This window comes from Brachyistius frenatus, unplaced genomic scaffold (genome assembly GCF_029030835.1).
Source record: "Brachyistius frenatus isolate BFR_SWC_R1_liver_20210118 unplaced genomic scaffold, ASM2903083v1 Contig_64, whole genome shotgun sequence".
NCBI classification, from domain to species: Eukaryota; Metazoa; Chordata; class Actinopteri; family Embiotocidae; genus Brachyistius; species Brachyistius frenatus.
Window position 1 is genome coordinate 1,786,029 of NW_027210663.1, and position 18,810 is coordinate 1,804,838.

The 18,810-nt window shown below is 39.0% G+C and overlaps 1 protein-coding gene across 1 annotated transcript; it reads right to left on the reverse strand.

Moving 5' to 3' along the window:
- Window positions 1–203: 203 nt before the first annotated feature.
- On the reverse strand, window positions 204–18,704 carry glt1d1 (glycosyltransferase 1 domain containing 1). The gene is made up of 12 exons (XM_069706740.1): window positions 18,363–18,704; window positions 17,945–18,096; window positions 17,009–17,114; window positions 15,526–15,577; window positions 13,923–13,959; window positions 13,424–13,480; window positions 8,279–8,377; window positions 6,464–6,513; window positions 4,353–4,396; window positions 3,754–3,874; window positions 2,332–2,430; window positions 204–667 (listed from the first exon to the last, which is right to left on the reverse strand). Exons 1-12 carry the CDS (start codon window positions 18,428–18,430, stop codon window positions 521–523), a joined length of 1,032 nt encoding a protein of 343 aa, XP_069562841.1. The 5' UTR covers window positions 18,431–18,704; the 3' UTR covers window positions 204–520.
- Between the last annotated feature and the right edge of the window lie 106 nt (window positions 18,705–18,810).

An 18,810-nucleotide genomic window follows, 5' to 3' on the forward strand; every position in this document is an offset into this window, starting at 1 on the left:
TGTTTATTTCTTTCAGGTTTTTTAACCTGCGTTGCCAAAATCAACCTTTGAATGAATGGGGTAGGATAAATACTGCAGAGACCGTGGAAACGTCTAAAAAAAGGGAACTTCAGAATTTTCTTTAAGTATGACAAATAAAGATTTTGCTCTCAACAGAAAACATGTTCAGATCACCAAGTAGTCAAAACCAACCAGTGGGGCTGTTTGCCTCTAGTTTATTAAGTAGAATGAATAAACAGAGAATCTACGTTTTTGCTTTATTTATACTAAGGCATAAATAACAGTACATCATGAGATTGTCATGCATGAAATATGTAAACAAGGCAATCAATAATTGCTACTCAAAGTCTTTGGTTCAAAGTGACCCACAGCATAATTTTCAGTCTGTCAGTGCAGATAAACAGGATTATTTTGTGCCAATAAAGACACTTGTATTAATTACACCTATGTAAAGTAAAAACACCGGCTTAATGCCATGCTGCTTTAGTTCCTGAGAAAGTATACAGTATACACCTTATGCTCAATGCAGTGTGTCCACCAGTCGCTGGTAGGTTCCTCTCTCCTGTTTCAGGTTGTGATGCTCCTCCACGTAGAGTTTTCCATTCCTCACCACTCTCTCTCTCAGCTCATGATCTGACAACAGCCTCTCAGATTGATGCACAAATTCCTGGCAAAGATAAAGGCAAAATAAGTCTCATTTACTGCCAAATGCCATTTAAAGCTCGCCAGAGAGGGTGCCTGGAGATATTTTTTTTAAAGCATAAAAATATAATCCAAGGCACAAGAACAGAACACAGATAGAAGCCTAAGCAAATACTTCAAAAGTGTCTCTACATTGCCAAAGGAAGATATTTGTGGCTCCAGATCCAAATATGGATGTCCAATAGATCTCTTTAACTTACACTAATAGTTGCCACCTTTCATTTGCTTATGAAGAGATGCAAAAACAATCAAAGCAACTGCCACAGTTAAGAAGTACTGCCCAACCAGCTGTCACAGATACACAGGGAGGAAAAGATGAAGACACAAATCTGACAATTAAATTAAGAGTGATGGTGACAGAGATGTGGTGCATTCACACAGCATCCGGAGGCGTAGTTGGTCCTGTGTTGGCCCACTGCCTGAGAGAAACCTCCATCAAAATGAACTCAAAGTGCCTTGAAAACATGGCAGCTAACTTTTACCGCTTAAGAGAGCCAATGGCCCCTCAAAGTTTCAGCCACTGCCAGTCAACAGGCCACTTCACTTCACTTCACTTCAAGTGATGTGATTATGTCTGGAGAGGCTCTTGGTGGAAAACAGCTCTTCTGTATGGAGCTATAAATCCTCAGCAACAGGATTAAAGCTCAATTTATGAGCGGAGTGCTTATAATCACTTCACTCTTAGTGCAAATTAGAGAGCCAGACAGGAAGGCCATTTTTCTCTTTAAAGCTTACAAGTGCTAGTGTCTGTTTCTTTTGACACGTCTCTTGATACCCATACTCCTCATGTAATTACTTTGATGTCGCAGAGAACTAGTAACACTGTCAATCAAAAAAGGGAGAAGATTTTAAAGCATGCAAAAAAGTCTTTGACTGTGAGACACCGCGAGGATGGCTGAGGAACTCACACTTTCCGCCCATCAGTCCTGGCTGAGGTCATAGTTTATCCGACCAAAGTTGCTACAACCATCTGTGTGAGCTTCCCTTCCAGCAGCTCAGCTGAGCACACGTGCTGAGAGGAATTATCTCCGCCATGACAACAGCATCACGCTACAGCATGTTGTCTGGGAACACCACGCTTAAGCCCTCTGTCAACTGGCCTTGGCCTGTTATTCTCACTTTGCATCAAGCCTCAATAGAGATCAGAATGAATAGTTCACATGCGGGCTTCCTGTTTCCAGCTTGCTGCTTGTGTTGCATCACTACATGATTATGTGGTATCTTTGGTCTCTACAGGCTAAGCTTTTTGATTCTAATCTAAGCACCTGAGAAAAAAAATAAAATATAACAAAGGGAGGTGCCTTTTGTTATATTTTACCTACAGTGGTTGGACTAATGATAAGAATTTAAAGTACAAAGTTTTACAAACTGATGAAAAGTTAAGACTTTTTCTCATTAAAATTGTGAGACTTATAAGATAAAGTGTGGCAAGAAGGGGACATAATCACTTTCACTTGTCCTGGGTCAATGGTTTAGTACTTCTTATTAGCCGTAAGGAGTTTTTCTGGTCAGTCGAGTAGCTGTAAATGTCCCAACAGTATATCCGCTCATACAGTGACTGTGTTTATGCACTGCAGAGCTTAATAGGACGAGACACATGTGGTGACCAGGTCAGTCACTATCTTATACCTGAGGAGAAGAATACAGCAGACCGGTGACCTTGTGCTGCACCACAGCTGCATTTCCTGGAATGTCTCTGGCTAACACAGGTACACCAAGGTGCATGGCCTGTTGGAGCAGAGAGCATTAAACAGTCATAGAGCAAAGCTTCAAGCTCATTCTATCATTAATTGGAAAAAAAAAGAAGCATCTAAGCACATTGGAAATTGTAACAGCTGTGCATTTCTGCTCTTTAGTGCAGACTTAACAATCTGTCAGCTAATACTGCACTTTCAGCAAGTTGTTGAGTGTAACAGAGTAACATACTAATCAGACTTTAAAAGGGGCCGTTCATATTTTTTAAGTATGAGGTACTTAATCAGTGTATTACCTGCAGTTGATGGAGTTCAGCACGTCTCCAGTTTGGAGAAGCCGGCAGCTGCACCTTTAAAGAAGCAAAGCTACAGTATGTACGGCTGTAGACGGGGTCAGTCAAAATGTATTTTAGCCACGCGTAGTTTAAGTGGCACTTTATTTAGAATATTTATAACAGCTTTACCTTACCCTCAGACAGGCTTTTACAACAGGGAACCGTTATATGTCAAAAACAATAATTTTGCCACACAGAATACGGGAGTTGCTGGTCTACCGCTGCCTTGATTGGTTAGTTTGTTTGTGTGTCTGTTGTGTGAACAGAAGTGACAGAAGTCCCCCAATAACACAAACAAACTAACCGAGCAATAGACCGGCAACTCCAGTGTTCTATGAGGCTAAATTACTGGGTTTTTTTTCAAGGGAGTCTGGTGGCTTTAAAAAGAGCACTTTAACGGCTTCAGTCCCTGTTTGGAAATGGCTGTCTGATGGCAAGGCAAAGTGGTGAAAATATTCTAAATATGGTGTACAATGAAATGTTTTTTAGGTGTGTCTTTTTTAGGTGGCTAAAATATGTTTTTTTGCTGACCCTGTCTACAGCACTACATAGCTTAGCTTCTGTGCTGGTACAGCTGCCTGCTTCTTCAAACTGGGGATGTGCTGACCCCCATCTATTGCAGGTAATACACTGACGAAGGATAAATACCTCATGTAACCCCACTTAAAAAAAAAAGAACTATCCCTTTAAGCCCACTGTGGGTTGTCTTAATTGACTATGCTAAAAAGAGATTAAGTAGATTTGGAGGTTTTGTTCAGTCAGGGATGTGAACATTGAAGTCAAGCAATTAATTTGGCTAATTGTCCCTGAGGTGGCCAGATAACATTGTGATTAAGCCACAAAAAGCGTGATAAGAAAAACTCTAAAATATTTAGGTGGTTTCGATTCTTTTAAAAGGACTTCGGCTGAATAAATTCTACGTAAATAACTTGATAAATCAAATTCCCATTCCTAAACTTTTGTTCTTGCTGAAGTCTGGGCATGCCACTGTCCAATTACCCATGAGCCCTGAAGATATTTACCTCCAAGATGGCTGCTGACATGCCCTCAGAGACGGAGCTGTTGACCATGGCAAAGCACCTTTTCATTGCGGCATGAAGCTCCTGTTGGCTCCTCTCCTGGGCCAAGAAGACCCCTGCTGTTCTGCAGAAGCAGTGGCAAAGCTCAGTTTTGCGTGACTCAGGGCTCATAGAGGCGTGAATGAAGCTGAACAGCAGTGACAAGCTCAGGGTAGGAAACACGGCTGCATTATGTGTGACACGCACGGAGCGTCCAGGTAAAGTCTTAATCAGAGAGGGCAGCTTCCTGCTGCAAAGATGTTTGTTGTGGTGAAGGCCCTTGGCAAAATACTGAAAGATCAGCCAAGACTTGAGAGTGGGAGGACAGATGAAAAAAACAAACAGAATTTTGGCGCTCCACTTCGATTTGCATTCTGTTCACATTATGTTCATATAAATGTAAGATACATTTGCTTAGAAGTATTTGTGCACCACATGGGATAAATGGAATGTTAAGCAGTCTTTAAAAGAAGCAAGATCATGGCAATTGAACTGTCAAATCTCAAAGTCTCTTATTGGAGATATGCAGCTGATAAAAAAATAAAACGAAGCAGAAGGCTTACCTTTTAACAACAGCTTCCACTTTAGCAGTAAGCAGAGGATCAATCTGAAAAACAAAACAAAACAAAGATTAGTGTGACACGTGAAGCCCCTTTTCCAGCGGTCATACAACTCTGTTGTCTTCAAGGATGCTGGTGGAAATTTAATCGGACGGATAAAATAAACAATGACACAATTAATAATTTCTATCATGAGGAAATCATTCTCTGAAAATCCTGTATTTTCAGAGATTGGGGTCAGGGTGTGGTGGGTGGCCAATCTGATTAATTGCAATGTGGGATTTGCGTGCATTAGCTTGCCTACGGAAAAGTCAAAGCATAGCAATTTAGGTCAAAGATGTAGCATCAAGCAAGCTGCTACTATTTCCTCTTTTAGTTCATAGGCCAAGAAATATCTATGTTGAATTTGTTATAAAGTACACATGCATTAACGTCAAAGGATCTAAATAGGGAAAAAATGTCATATCCTGGTGTAATCTGGGATTTAGTGGACTTTGTAAAACCAGCAGGGGATGAATCATAATAAAGGCTATACCGACAAACACAAATGATTTAAGCCCTGTCCTATAGTGACTCACCAGAAATGTGACCAGTACGAAGGCAAAGGCAGACACTATATTAATGTACTTGTTTTATTTTATAAATTTTCTATCCTGCAAGCTTCCCACAATCTGACATGATATTTTTAGAACAGTCTTTGGATGTATTTCATTAAGGAGAATATGTAGCAGATTGTGGTGCTTGATAAAGCTCCGTTACAGTGGAGTGAGATGTGTCATCCCTGACAAACTGACCTGAATTTTCCTCTTAATGACAGATGCTGTATAGCCAGAGCACTTATTACTTGAATGAAGTAGCTCTGGATTTATAGTACACCATTCTGAGCGACGCATGTCTCCTTCAACCTCCTGTTTGTATTTATAGACAATACTTTTATTTCTTACAATCTGTTCAGTACAGTTTAAGTTTAACCAAAGGTAAAACGCTATAATTAACATGGGGATAATCTGGCGGTCCTACGTGTTTACAATAATAATAATAATAATGATAATAATAATAGTATTTTTTCATTTCTCAGACAAACAAACATGCTTCCGCTGTGATACAGGGGTGTCGAGATGAATCACACGTCTCTGCTTCCACTGAACCATTTCATCAAACAACAACAACAACAAAGCAGAGCGGAGAAAGAAGCAGCGGTGAGGCTGTGTATAAGCCCTTGGCCATGTCTAATTGAGTTGTTTTTGAGCAAAACTAAAGCAGAACGTACCTTTTGCCTGACACCACTGCTAGAAAGAAAGAACAGACGCTAAAGTACTGTACACTGATGTCATATCAAAGCAAGTCAGGGGGAAGAGAAGATGAAGAAAAGCATGAGGAGAAATAAATGAGTGAGAGATTGGAAATGAAATGGAGGAAAGAAAAAATAAAGAACAAAGCACTGAGGCTCCTGCCGTTGGCCGGGATAAAACTATCTGCAGGACCAAGAAGACAGAAATTGTAGTATAAGAAATCAGCTTTAAAAAAAGCTTTTAGAGTAAATGTTTAAAAACTCCTCTGATTTGATTTTGATTGGTTGATTTATGAAAGTCATAAATCATGGCAGGCAATGAGAGCTAATGCTTTTTTCCAATTATGTGACTTGCTGGACATGAAGCTCCATATGTAGCCTTTATGTTATATCAGGGGAGATGCACAGGCCAGAAGAATGATGGTGGGTGATGGGGCTAAAATCTGCTTTGCCTTTCATTTACATTTCCAGATGTATCCCCATTTACACGTATTAAAATGAGGTAGCTCTTTAGAGGTCATCAAAGGCAAGTGCTAATCTGGAGTGGGCAATGCATCTGTGCATCAAACAAAACAAATAGGACCGCTGCTGTTGCTGACTCGCCCCCAGTTTGCAGAAGACATTTCTTTCCAGCGCTGCACGTTAATTCCAGCTAAACGGCTAAAGCCTGTATCTCTGCTTCATCCAATTAGAGGCTGCCTGAATTCCCAGGAAAGGTTTCTAGATAATTTCAACAGCATGAAGAGGCACAGTTTAGAGGATGAAACATGGCAGGTATGAAGAAAAAAGAAAGAGACTCAATGTGTAATGACTGTGTATTTACCTTCGGCCCAATAATGATCAAAACATTCAGCAGATTCTCACAATGCCACTCTGAAAGAAACAGCATAAAACTGGCAGTATAAACAAAAACACAACAGTTTGGGGAAAAAATTAGCAGCAACAAATTTCTCAAAAGAAGTAAACCTGTTTTTGCATAACTGTTTTACTGGTATATTTTCTTAGTGCACTATATGCTGTAATTCTTAAGCATGTGGATAGTACTCTTTCAATCAAAGAAACAGCACATGAAAATCCAAACATCTAGCTCACCCAAATATGAATATGCAATTTGACGCCCTCTAGTGCTGCCTTATTACTACCTCAACTGTGTTCTCTGAAAATCACATAAAATACATGATTTAAAAATATAGGCCACTCCTGTCAATGAGTGGCAATTTTCACAGCTGTAATTATTAAATGTATAAAAAAAAAAAAAAAGTATAAAATGAAACACCATTAAAAGGCAAGGCTCAACAAGATGAGCTGTGTGAACAAGCTCACTGCACTTTCACATAAATTTTCAATTAGTTGAAACTCAACCGTGGAGATCTAACATCATTCCTAATTGATGAGGACACTGCCTCCACCACAGGCTACTACAGAAATACATTCAGAGAGGCTTCGCATTCGATGGTTTAACCAACATTAAGATTAATCTAGTTGAAAAATCAGAACCTTTTTATCTTACTTGACTGATTTAGTTTTGTTTTTAAGGGTTAGTGGATAGTCAGGGTGGGATGGTTAAAAAAAAAAAAGGAAAGAAAAGAAAATCAGACCAATTCGGTTTGTTGCATGTCTGTGTTATTGGGTTCATTTGAAATAAGCTATGAGGCATGCTCAGAAAAAAAATGTCAAATAGCTATTAGGGCAAAAAAAGCCTTGCACCATAACCCAGTGAAACATCCGCAAGCATTGTTTCGGTCTGCTGTATGGGCGCATTACGGGTTTAGTGTTATGACGATGATGGAAAAAAAAAAAGTGGTGGATAAAATGGCGACTGTGTGCAAGCACTGTGCAACAAGTGTTGCTTATGCTAGCGGCAATATTTCCAATATGATGAACCATTTAAGGAAAACATCTCCCAAGTGTGTCCCATGACAGTGCAAGTAAGAGAGACTCGGGTAGGAAAGAGCAACTCCTTCTCCCCGCAGCATTTAAGCAATCTCTCCATGAAGATTTAGACACAAGCACAATCCAGAACTAAAGCCTGGAGGGGTGTTGATAGTAAAACACATACAGTCCTACGCAGTTATGGAGGATGTGGGGTCAGCATATGATGAAGTACTTGAGCTGTGCAGTAATTCCTAAACTTTATGAACAGTCACGATGAGGAATTGTTAAAAGAATTGTCTAACACAGCCTTCACAACTTTTACTACACATGGATGGACCTTCAGAGCTACTGAAAGTTACCTGACTGTGACTGCCCCCTGTATAACTTTGGAGTGTTAGATAAAAAGCTCCATTATGCAGACACACCCTCCTCATAAGAAGCCACACAGGCAAGTGTCTCTCTCTTATTCTCTTATTGTTGACGGTCTTTATGTCTTTAAGGAGGCAATTTTTTATTCAAGTTATATTTTTGTTTGCACTAATTGGAAAACCTATTCTTTTAATTAAAGTTTGACAATGAAGAATGTGTATGTTCCTTATGTTCTTAGACAGAAGTTTGTTATACAGTTGTTAACTTGAGTTTGCTACATGAAAAGAATAAACGTACCGAACTGAACCGAAGCTTACATTTTGTGAACGCTTCAACCCCTCGTACATACCGTATAAAAAAATAAATGGTAAACATAATATATTTCATGTCATACCTGAAAATTCCTCCACCAAATAGAGAGGGTCCTTGACTCTCCTGAGGCCGCAGACCAATAGGAAGACACGCAGCTCATCCACATGCTCACTTCTCACACCTGGAGAGAAGACACATGCACACAAATACAGCACCACAATATCAAAACATTGCATAATGAACATTCCAAGTACATCAGCAGATAATGAAAGCAATACATCACCCAAGGTCATGAAGAAAATAAGAGAGCAGTGACTAATGTGCTTGCACAATTCTCTGATCGGCGGGGAAATAGTCTGCTGAAAACACTGGAAGGTTGCAGCCAATTCGGTGTGTAATGCAGCATCATAACTAACAGAGCCACAGTGTTTGGGTGACAATTTGCTCACTGAATAACCCAAGATAAAAAAAATTTGCCAACACAACAGCATGCTAACAAGATCAAGTGCTGCGGAATCAGCTCTTTCCTCTGATCATCCAACTTTCAGGTTCAATCCAGAGATTAGTCAGAAACTGGCAGGCATACAATTGTGCTCAATGCCAACTTCTTTTTGCGTGGCACCTGACCCTCCAAAGGCAAATAAAGGATAACGGTTCTGATCCAAACAACATAGCTCCACTACGAAGGCAACACACACACACACACACACACACACACACACACACACACACACACACACACACACACACACACACACACACACACACACACACACACACACACCAGCCTGTTGGTCTCAGACTTCTTACAAGTAAACAGACTCTGAAAAATAAATGGGTAATACCACTGTACTCCCTTTGTACAATCGATAAAACGCTCAAAAGGCCTAAACTATAAACAAAGGACTGTTGTATCATGTTTACCATGTGTATTACCTCAGTTTATTGTGTTAACGTGCTAAAAAATTGCTAATAAAGACAAAACATAAAGCATTGGTAAGAATAATGGCAACATTTGAATACATTTTGATCATGGCACTGAAGGGCTCACAAAAATTACAACAATTTAACTTGAGAGGACGGTGACCTTCTGTACCAATTTTCATGGTGAGTGCAGAAGTCAGAAGATCGATCATCAATGAACCTGGAAAGTTTTGTGCCAATCCATCTCGTAGATGTTGACACATTTTACTGCGTATAAGTGCAAATTTTAACCTGTCTGGTGGCTCCAAAAGAATTCATTTTCAAGGTCAGTTTTGGTTCTTTGAGTACCATAAATATTCTGTACAAAATTGAATGGCAATCAAGCCAAAAGCTTGCTAAACCGCCATATGGCATATACAAAAAACCTCATGTGAAGAGAAGAGTTAGCCTTTACTTTAGTTTTGAGGGCATCATGCCCAGATCTGAAGCATGAGAAGACAGTCTAGGAACCTTAAAGGCAATTCAAAGTAGAAGTCTTATGAATATATGGAAGAAAATTACTTCATGAATAGATTTATAAGGATATTGTGAAATTAGAGGGTCAGAAAATACATTTTTAATCCCTGATCTTCTACGCTTGATAAAGATGCAAAATAAAAAAATAAAAAATCATAAATATTGAGATAGCTCTGCTGGCAACAGCACTAGCAATTTAAGAGAAGTAAAAAAATAAAAAAAAATTAGTCAGTGTCAGACAAAATAAAAAGGAAATCATTTTGAAATTAATACCACAGACAGACACCAACACGTGCTTCGAGCACGGTGACAGTCGAGAGAAATCCCCTGCTGCCAGATAAGTCCAGATCAGAAGGCTTGAAGAAGCTCTTTTAATGCTATTAAAGAGCATCTTAAAATGACAACATGGAGTCTGGGCATTGACCCTGATCCTCGGAGCCGATTGTCAAAAAAGCTCTTACTTCCGCGGGACTTATCGAAGTTTATCGTATCGATTCGCAATAGGAGAAAAAAAACATCAGCTAAGTTAAACACCACTGTCAATCTCTGCAGAACAAGGTAAAGAAAAGTAATGTAAGATAGCTGGAGTCATACCAGAGTGCAGACCTGTCAAAACGAACGAGAAACTCAAAAGAAACTCCTTTTTTGTATCTGAGACACAATTAATCTTTACTCAGGGAAGAAAAACAAATTGTACAAATCATCTGCTGTGCCAGCAGCAATCTTTTCTCTCTTTCTCTGCAGTTGTGCGAGTTCTATGCAAAACATGTTTTTGTTCGTTTGACTTTGATTTCAGAATTCTGAACATCATCCTAATGCTTTAATCAGTCCGTGTGCATGTGTTATTGTAGGCATGGATGTGGGTGCACATACTGTTTCTATCAGAACAGCTCATATAAATTAGTTGCGTGGCACAAAGAACAGAGTCTGCAGGGAGTACACAAAGAATGACAACTCCGTCTAAACAGTAAATCACATTAATGAGCAAAGCTGCACAGGTGAAATATTAGGATGATTAGCAATATGTCTAAATCTTAAAGAGGTTTGATGATCAACAGTTCTACTGTACAGTATATGTTCAGTTTTAAGTCAGCTTACAAGTTCTGAAGAGAAATTACATTGTCCAAACTTGACATTATATGGACTCTTTACATCAGCACTGCACAAACATGCAAGCCAGATATGAAATGTACAGCCTGCATTTTGGTTATTCAAATATGAATTATGCATTACTTTACATGCTTGAGTCAATGCTCACAGTTATGAAGCCACCACAGCAGAGATGCACACCAGTAAGGCAAGGACTGTGACTGTCCAACAGCACTTAAGAAAATAAAAACCAGACTGGACAAACAGAAGCAGTCTCATTTGTGCTGCAAATGGTCAAAACGTTTCACTATGGGCTGGCCAATTTGTTGATTTCTGTGCTGATGTGTTAAAAACGGGGCTACTTAAAGAATGAGCTTTCTTTAAATAGCAGAGAAAAGTTTAGAGCCTAAATAACTGCAGCTGCATCTGGGTGTGAGACAAGTATTCAGAAATATAAGTGATCTATCAGTTTTGTTTCAATATGGAAGCGATAGTCTGAAAATTGATGGTAGTATAGTGATCAAGGACATGACGCCATTTTCAAGCATGAAAAAAAAAAACAGGTAGGGGGCTACAATTTGAACAAACTATGCAAACAGTCTAAAGCGTGTTGCGCAAGTGCATTTAGGTTTTGTCTAAATCCACTTTTGTTATTTTCATGGTGTGATGCTCAGATGTGTACATTTGCAATATAAATAAAGCAAGTGATGGACGCTGGGTGAAAGATAAAGCCCATGTTCTTCCACTGTAAGATAATAATAGGCATTGCACTTTTAACCTTTTTAACCAATACACTGACCTCACTAAAAGCTTCCTGTGTAATTCATTCAATAATCGTGCTCCTCCTTGACAACCATGTAACTGGACAAGGTAGCAGACAACTCCCTGCTTGTTTTCCTTCATCCCTCAGTGATTTAAAATAGCACTGCTCCGTCTACTGTGCTGTACTTCTTCTATCCCCTTAACCCTACCTAACAAGGTTCACAGCAGGGGCACAAAACAACACACACGGACAAAGACACATACAGAGTGGCTTTCATTAGCCTCTGGATTTCAGTACTGAAGTTTGTGCCTTTGGAGGCTACAAGACATCCAAAGGATAACAGAGACACATACGGTATAGTCGTGTATCTTCAATCAGGTGGCAGGATTGCTTTGCCTCTTTTATGTTCACCATTAGAGGGCTTTTTGCAGTGAGGCACTGCAGTACTGGTTCACAGAGAATATATTCCTGAATGCTCACATACCTCCATTCAGCCAGCCCTATATACGATACGCTCTGCATTTTGCGATTTAGTGCTGATTAATTTATGTCACACCAGATGGAAGGATGAAGAAGTAAATCAATATACACCAGGATCTGGGAGGAGACAATACACACAACGGATGGTGCCCCCTGTTGTGTGTGTGTGTGTGTGTGTGTGTGTGTGTGTGTGTGTGTGTGTGTGTGTGTGTGTGTGTGTGTGTGTGTGTGTGTGTGTGTGTGTGTGTGACAAAGGGCGGATGAGAGCTGACAGGAGAGAATACAGATTGCTGCGGGAGTCACTTCTGTCAGACTGCGTTGTTATGTTTGAGGATAAGTAAAACATGTGCCAAGTTGTTGACACTGATAATTGAGGGTGACAAAGCAGGTCATCGAGGTTCAAAAGGAGCGCATGCAACATCTACTCTTTTAGACAGCAGAGAACCAAGGCTGCACGCTGAAAACTAAACGACAATGGCTAAATCTTTTTCAGTTTTTAATGACAACTTCACACATTTGTCCTCACAAAAGCACATTTATGAAAATAAAGTGTAGACTGCAGAATCAGCTAATTGGAATGAGGCTTTTTCACATTTAATTACAAGTAAAAATCCTGAACATGTGAACATGAGAAAAATACAACAATTGTCTAATGGAAATGAAAAGCATCTGTCCTTCATCCACATTAAACAATTCAGACAAATTACCACCGTCAGTTCAGCACATATGCAGAAACTGGAACAATGTTTACAGGCCTAAAAAACAACTGTGAATCAAAGAACATTGCTTTCATCTGGGTAAATGCCCAATAACAGTGACTCTAATTTCAAGTCTAACAAAATAGAGAAATTGCTGTGGAAAATTAGAATCACTTGCACCAGTTGTGAAACATTGTGATAAATGGCCTTGAGCTTGAGAGCTATTAATCAACTGTTCCTCTATGTATTCAACGGTGCTCTCCATGAGCGCTAATGTACTTGGGATGGACATCATCTTGCAATGTAGTATTTAAAGTCCTGGCTGTTAGTGAAGACGAGTAACTCGGAGCAACTACATATTTACTGAGCAATTCAAATGGGAGCAGGAAGATCGGACGTAATGAGTGAAAACTTCAGAGACCACCGCATGGACGCATTTAAAACAGCACAGTAAATTTATGCTCTCTTATTGGTACTTTTCATATCAGGGGAGTATGAATGTATTCCCCACTGTACTCCCAGAGGTGGCTTCACTGCACCACACCACACCAACTGTGTCTAATAATGGAGGTAAGAAGGGGATGTAATCTAAAATATGGCAGAGGGACAAGGGATGTGGACAATGCTACCAATGGTTACAAAATGTGGCGCGCGTGTGTGTGTGTGTGTGTATACCTGGTCAAAACAACCCCACCAAACCTGATTTACAAGGGAATTTACATTTCAGTGTGGGCGTGTAACTTTTTATTTTTAGTACCTGAGCTCCTCAAGAATTCAGTCCAGCAGAATTTCTCAGTCACTTCAGTCTGGATACCTTTACAAATAAACACAAAGAAAAGGCACAGAGCTCTTCATAAAGATTTTACTGGACATCAGCTCTAACAAAGTACTCATCATCCAAAATATTATTTTGTACACACCATGTAAAAAGCACTTCAATGTAATCACTGTCTGGTGACAAGCCGAAAAAAATAAGCTTTCACTGGTCAGGGCTCAGCCATGCAGCTTGCCCAGGGGCTCACATCTAATCTATGAAAGGACACTATTTGCCAAACAAGGCTACTGGTGGGAAACAACATGGAAGAGTGATTTGGGCTGTCCTACATGGTACAGTGGCCAATGGCAAGAGCAAATACAACTCAGTACTGCAGACAGTATGATAATGGAGGAAAAAATGTCAAAGCTGATTAATGTTACACTTCAATAGAGTTGGGGATGCAAAGCATCGGGGAGGATATTCATCCTGCAGAGCATACCTTGGGGCTGCACATAGATTTTGCTGCTCTGGGACACCTTTGGAGGGAAAACATAAAAAATAAATAAATCTGTGATTAAAACAAATACCAAATCACATGAGTGTTTTAAATCCATCAATAATCACAGGCAGTGTTGTGTAAATTACATTTAATTATTACTGACTGTGCTTCTGTCTTTTTATGTCAGACAATAGAAAGAGCTATTTATCGCTCTTTGAAATCAAAGCATATTTATACAAAATTCAAACTTTAAAAGAGAGTCAAGAAAGCAGTTGCTAAGATAATGGGGCTGCTGCAAAATAAATCAGAGGGGATGAAAAAGAAATTGACTGGATTTTATCATACCAGATTCATCCCCTATGTGTGTTTTCTGTCACAATAAAAAGCCTGCCGATGCCTCTCAGTGTCTGTCCTATCTGCCTGCTGTCAGCACTAAATGGCAGAGATAAAGCATGCCACTTGCCTCAATCTGCAGCCTACGGCTGAACTCTAATCTGAAAATAAAACAGGGTAATATTGTTTTAATGCCACACTGTTATGGGACGGGGAAAGATATTGTGTTTGTATGGTAAAAGCCCTTCTGTTATAGTTATTGATGCTGTCATGCCCCTGCTGTCTAAAGATGTGCCATAAAACATAAAATGTAGTGGTTTTTCACAGCATTGTAGTGCAGGAAATGATCTCATTGAGCAAAGGGTCAATGTTCTGTTAATGCTAAAATATCCTTTATCCCATAGTAGGCAGCCATAATCATAATGATGAACCAACAATAAAGCACATACAGAAATGTTGTTGTAAAATGTAAACATGTAGAGCTGGTTGCAAACATACTGCATGTGTGAAACTCTCACAGGTAAACATCAAGCATCAAAGTTTAGACTGCATGTCAAATGGTTGGACAGGGAAGCCACTAAAAGCCCCTGCTGGGCCTACATACGCTCTAAACTCTCTGCTGCTGTGATTGGTTGTTTGACAGTGACTCATCTGCCCCCTGCCCCTAATCCTAATCCTCCCACAACGTAACAATCAGTGCCAGGCAGGCAGCCCAGGTATGCAGGCAAGGCTAGGGCATTTGGGCATCAAAACGTGCACTTTCTGCACCCGTGGACTTCAGTCACACGTACTCTGATGTGTTCACCATCATCACGTGATGTTTACAAGGGCAAGAGACTGCAGGGCGATATAAGCCAATGACAGACAGGCCTAAAGACCACAATAATAAAAAGCATTTTGATTATTTCGGTAGCCTATACCGCCACACATTTCTATATCTTTATGTCGTTGAATATTATTTCTGGCCTACAAGATTCAAGTAATGTTTTAATAGTGTAATTGTTTTTCACTTTTATAGTTATTTTTCTTATTTTAGTCAGCATCTGGAAAACTTACTCCATGTATTGCAATGAATTGTGGTTAATTATATCAGTAATATATATCACTTTTTCTTTTATGTGTTAATTATTTGCGGCGCTTTTCATGTGTACAACCCAATGCAACATAGCCAATGTCTCCCTGGAGAGAATGTCTGAAAATGAGCACTAATATAGATACAGTATAAACTACTGCACTTAGTGTATCAGAATACAAAAGAGTGTAGACCTACCAAAAATAACTCTGCCTCTTCTTTCAGTTTGTTAGTAAATGCAACAGCAAACCTGATTGGGAACAAAAAACACGTCATTATCACTGCTGTAAAAGACATTTTCAATATAGACAGTACATTTGATCCTTTTATACGATATGACAACTTTGACAACAATAGAGGAAGACGCAGTGGAAACAACAATAAAACACTAAAGTCTTCTGGTTGAGAAATGAGAGTATAGAAGCTGCTGGTGGCTTGAAAGCACAAAATTTCAGGAAGAATATAATGAGGAAAAGGAAATACTGAATAAAAAAACGGTGAGGATTAATTTGCATGTGTGAGCGTGCATTATTTAACAAACCAACGAGCTCTGGGTGGTGACTGAATCTCATGAAGGTTTGTGTGAGAAAGTACTAACAGCAGGAGGTGCATGGATTGAGATGTTTGAAGTCGCAAGAGTTGGATCTTCCCAGTTCTCCCAGAAGGAAACTATTATCCCCTTAGACTTACTAGAAGGATGCTCTACAATCTAGTGTCATCACAGTGAAAACATAGACAGCACAGTCGGATGTCAGTGCACAGGAAAAATACTGATAAAAGTTCATTAAGGAAGTAGAGAACACACAATCTGCACATCCTCATTCTTTCATGCCAGTACTGCAGGCACTGGAGGTTCTTGCAGAGATCTAGACCTGTTTTACCATCTGATAAATGATACCCCAATAAAAATCATTCAAATTCTTTGCAACAATTAAAGTAATTGGGACATTTTTTTTTTTTTAGCATTTAGTGACCTGGCCAAACTGTAAATTTAGTCTAAGACTTAAAAATTCCATGATTAATGGAATTATAGATTGTCTAAGATACGTAAGTGGTAACATTTACTTCCGACTCGCATTTCAAGACGCACCGTGACAGCTGCATCAAACCTCAGTTAGTAAACCATGGTAACAATACGAACATATTTGGTCAAAATAATGTCACACTCATAAAACATAATTTCTTCAAACACAGCTAGCAGGCCTTATGTTTGGCAGACATTTTGCTTAGAACAAGCGCAGTTATAACAGGAATCAAAGGAATGATAGCTTGCTTCCTTTTAGAAGTCACATGACAGCCATGCCAATGAATGACCATGCACAGTGACAGGACCTTTGAATTGGTGCTCCTAAATGGAATATTTCCATAATAAATGTAATTATTTGATATGTTCAAAAATGTCCAGTATAAACAGCCTATTACACATTCATTAATCAAATGGTATGTCTAATTGACTAACAACGATATAAACAAACAAACGGGACAGAATATATTCTTCATCTTGTATTTTTTTTTTGCAAGCTGTAAAGCTGCAGTTATTTTAACAAACTTTTCAATAAACATTTTAGAAAAAGGTGTAGTTTGTATAATGTGTTGAAGCAAGGACTAAAAGTTGTATACTGATCTTGGAGCTATTTGGAATGAAGTGTTTAAAAAAAAAAATTGTTTGCAGCAACATCACCTGGCTTTCAGTAGCACCTGCTCCATAACCACACGCTTCTGCTCAACTTTCACATCTTCATTTATGTCTGTTCCACCAAAGATAACGCCAAACGGTACTTGGATGTCTGTTGTGAGGAGCAGACATAAAACAGAAAGGTAATGACATAATGACAGGTAGCTGCATATTTACAGGTATATTATTATTCTGAGAAATGCAAATTACAGAAAGTATGAATAGTAGATAAGTTATGAAATCCATTTACTCAAGTACTGTACTTTGGTACAAATTTGAGGTACTTCTGCTTTCCTGATAGTAGTATTTCCATTATATGCTACTTTGTATTTCAATTTGACATCATTGCAGATGGAAATATTTTACTTATTACTTAACAACATTTAGGTGACAGTTTACTTTTAAGATGAATATTTTTCACATGGCTTAATTTCAATAAATGTTCAAATGATCCTAAATCTGACCACAAATCTAAGAGAAAAAGTCAAAAAACTGAAAAGAGATTTGTGTATTAAAACACTGTTTTGTTGTAAGGATTTAACGCTGTTAAGAAATTTAATTGTTTTACTTTTTCTTTCCTTTCCCGGTAATCATCTGACAAACCCGCATATCTATCTTCTGTCCCTGTATATAAAACTGTACAGAAAGTAGGTCAAACTAGGTTCCCTTCCAGCAGCTACAACAGTTGCATGCAGCTTATACACTGATGCTTCAGTATAAATAAACTCTATATAATAATATATCAGTCAGTGGACCAAAGCAGTATTTTCACTTTAAGATTTTACCTACATTTTGCTGCTAAATATTATTAACTTTTATTTAAGCAGGACTTTTCATGATGTGATACTTTTACACTGCAGTATTGGAAGTTTACTTCAGTAATGGATCTGTATACTCTTTCCACCATTGGTAAATAGATCATATGACAGTGAGCATGTTTACCCAAGAGAAGTCTGCCTGCCCTGAACAGATGAATGGCCAGTGCACCCTCAAATGGAGGATTTCTGGACACTAGATTTGCCACATCAGCAGGAGACTGGAATTCTTCTGGATCTCTGAGCTCGCAAGTGTGTCCTGCTGACTCAATGTGAGATCTAGAAAACACTGATTATGGATGACTGGTAGGAAAACAAGGTGGTTAAACAAAGTTACAGCGGCTAAAGCCACTGTACAGGAAGAGAGGCAGTTCAATTATAATAGTACAGTTGGGTTTTTTACTGCCATTGTGCCGTAAGGTAGGCAACAACAGCTGTATTTTTAAATAGCCCTGGTTAACAGTTAACTTGTTTCTATGGTGTAATTCAGTTTCATAGGCTAAACAATACGTTTCAACAAAGAACTAGACAACGATGTAAATTACCTTATTCTCTCAGCTGTCGTGTGGTTCCCAGTTTTGGGTTTAAGACAGGCAAGAAAGAGTAATTTCATATCTCCACTATAGTCTGGTTTTTCCGAGTTAACTAACTTGTTAAAGCATAAATATTATTAAAACCAAATGGAACGATGTAGCAAGCAGGACCTATGTGTTTAAGCAAGATCGCTAAACTTGACTCCTATTACATTTCCTGGACCAACGCCTGTAATATACAATTAGGGCAAGCAGCGAGCAACAGCTCGACTAGCCCATCCTGGCAGTGCCCCATGCTTGAAATGTTTGCAAGTCCGTCCACTATATGTTCCCCTGGAAACACATGACTGCAGCGGTGGAGCTTTGCTCGCCGTTTCAGTATTTTTGTTCCCATTATTTCAAACCCACTTAAAAAAAAAAAACGTAGTACACCCATTGTGTGATGAGAACTTTGAAAATA

What these genes read in the sequence shown, in the direction of transcription:
- glt1d1 (XM_069706740.1), bottom strand. Translation starts at nt 18,430, where the DNA reads ATGAAATTACTCTTTCTTGCCTGTCTTAAACCCAAAACTGGGAACCAC. An exon ending in GGCAGGCAGACTTCTCTTGG is followed by an intron (nt 17,115 to 17,944) that starts GTAAACATGCTC and finishes TCCTCACAACAG; the next exon opens with ACATCCAAGTACCGTTTGGC. An exon ending in CAGGTGCTACTGAAAGCCAG is followed by an intron (nt 15,578 to 17,008) that starts GTGATGTTGCTG and finishes GTTCCCAATCAG; the next exon opens with GTTTGCTGTTGCATTTACTA.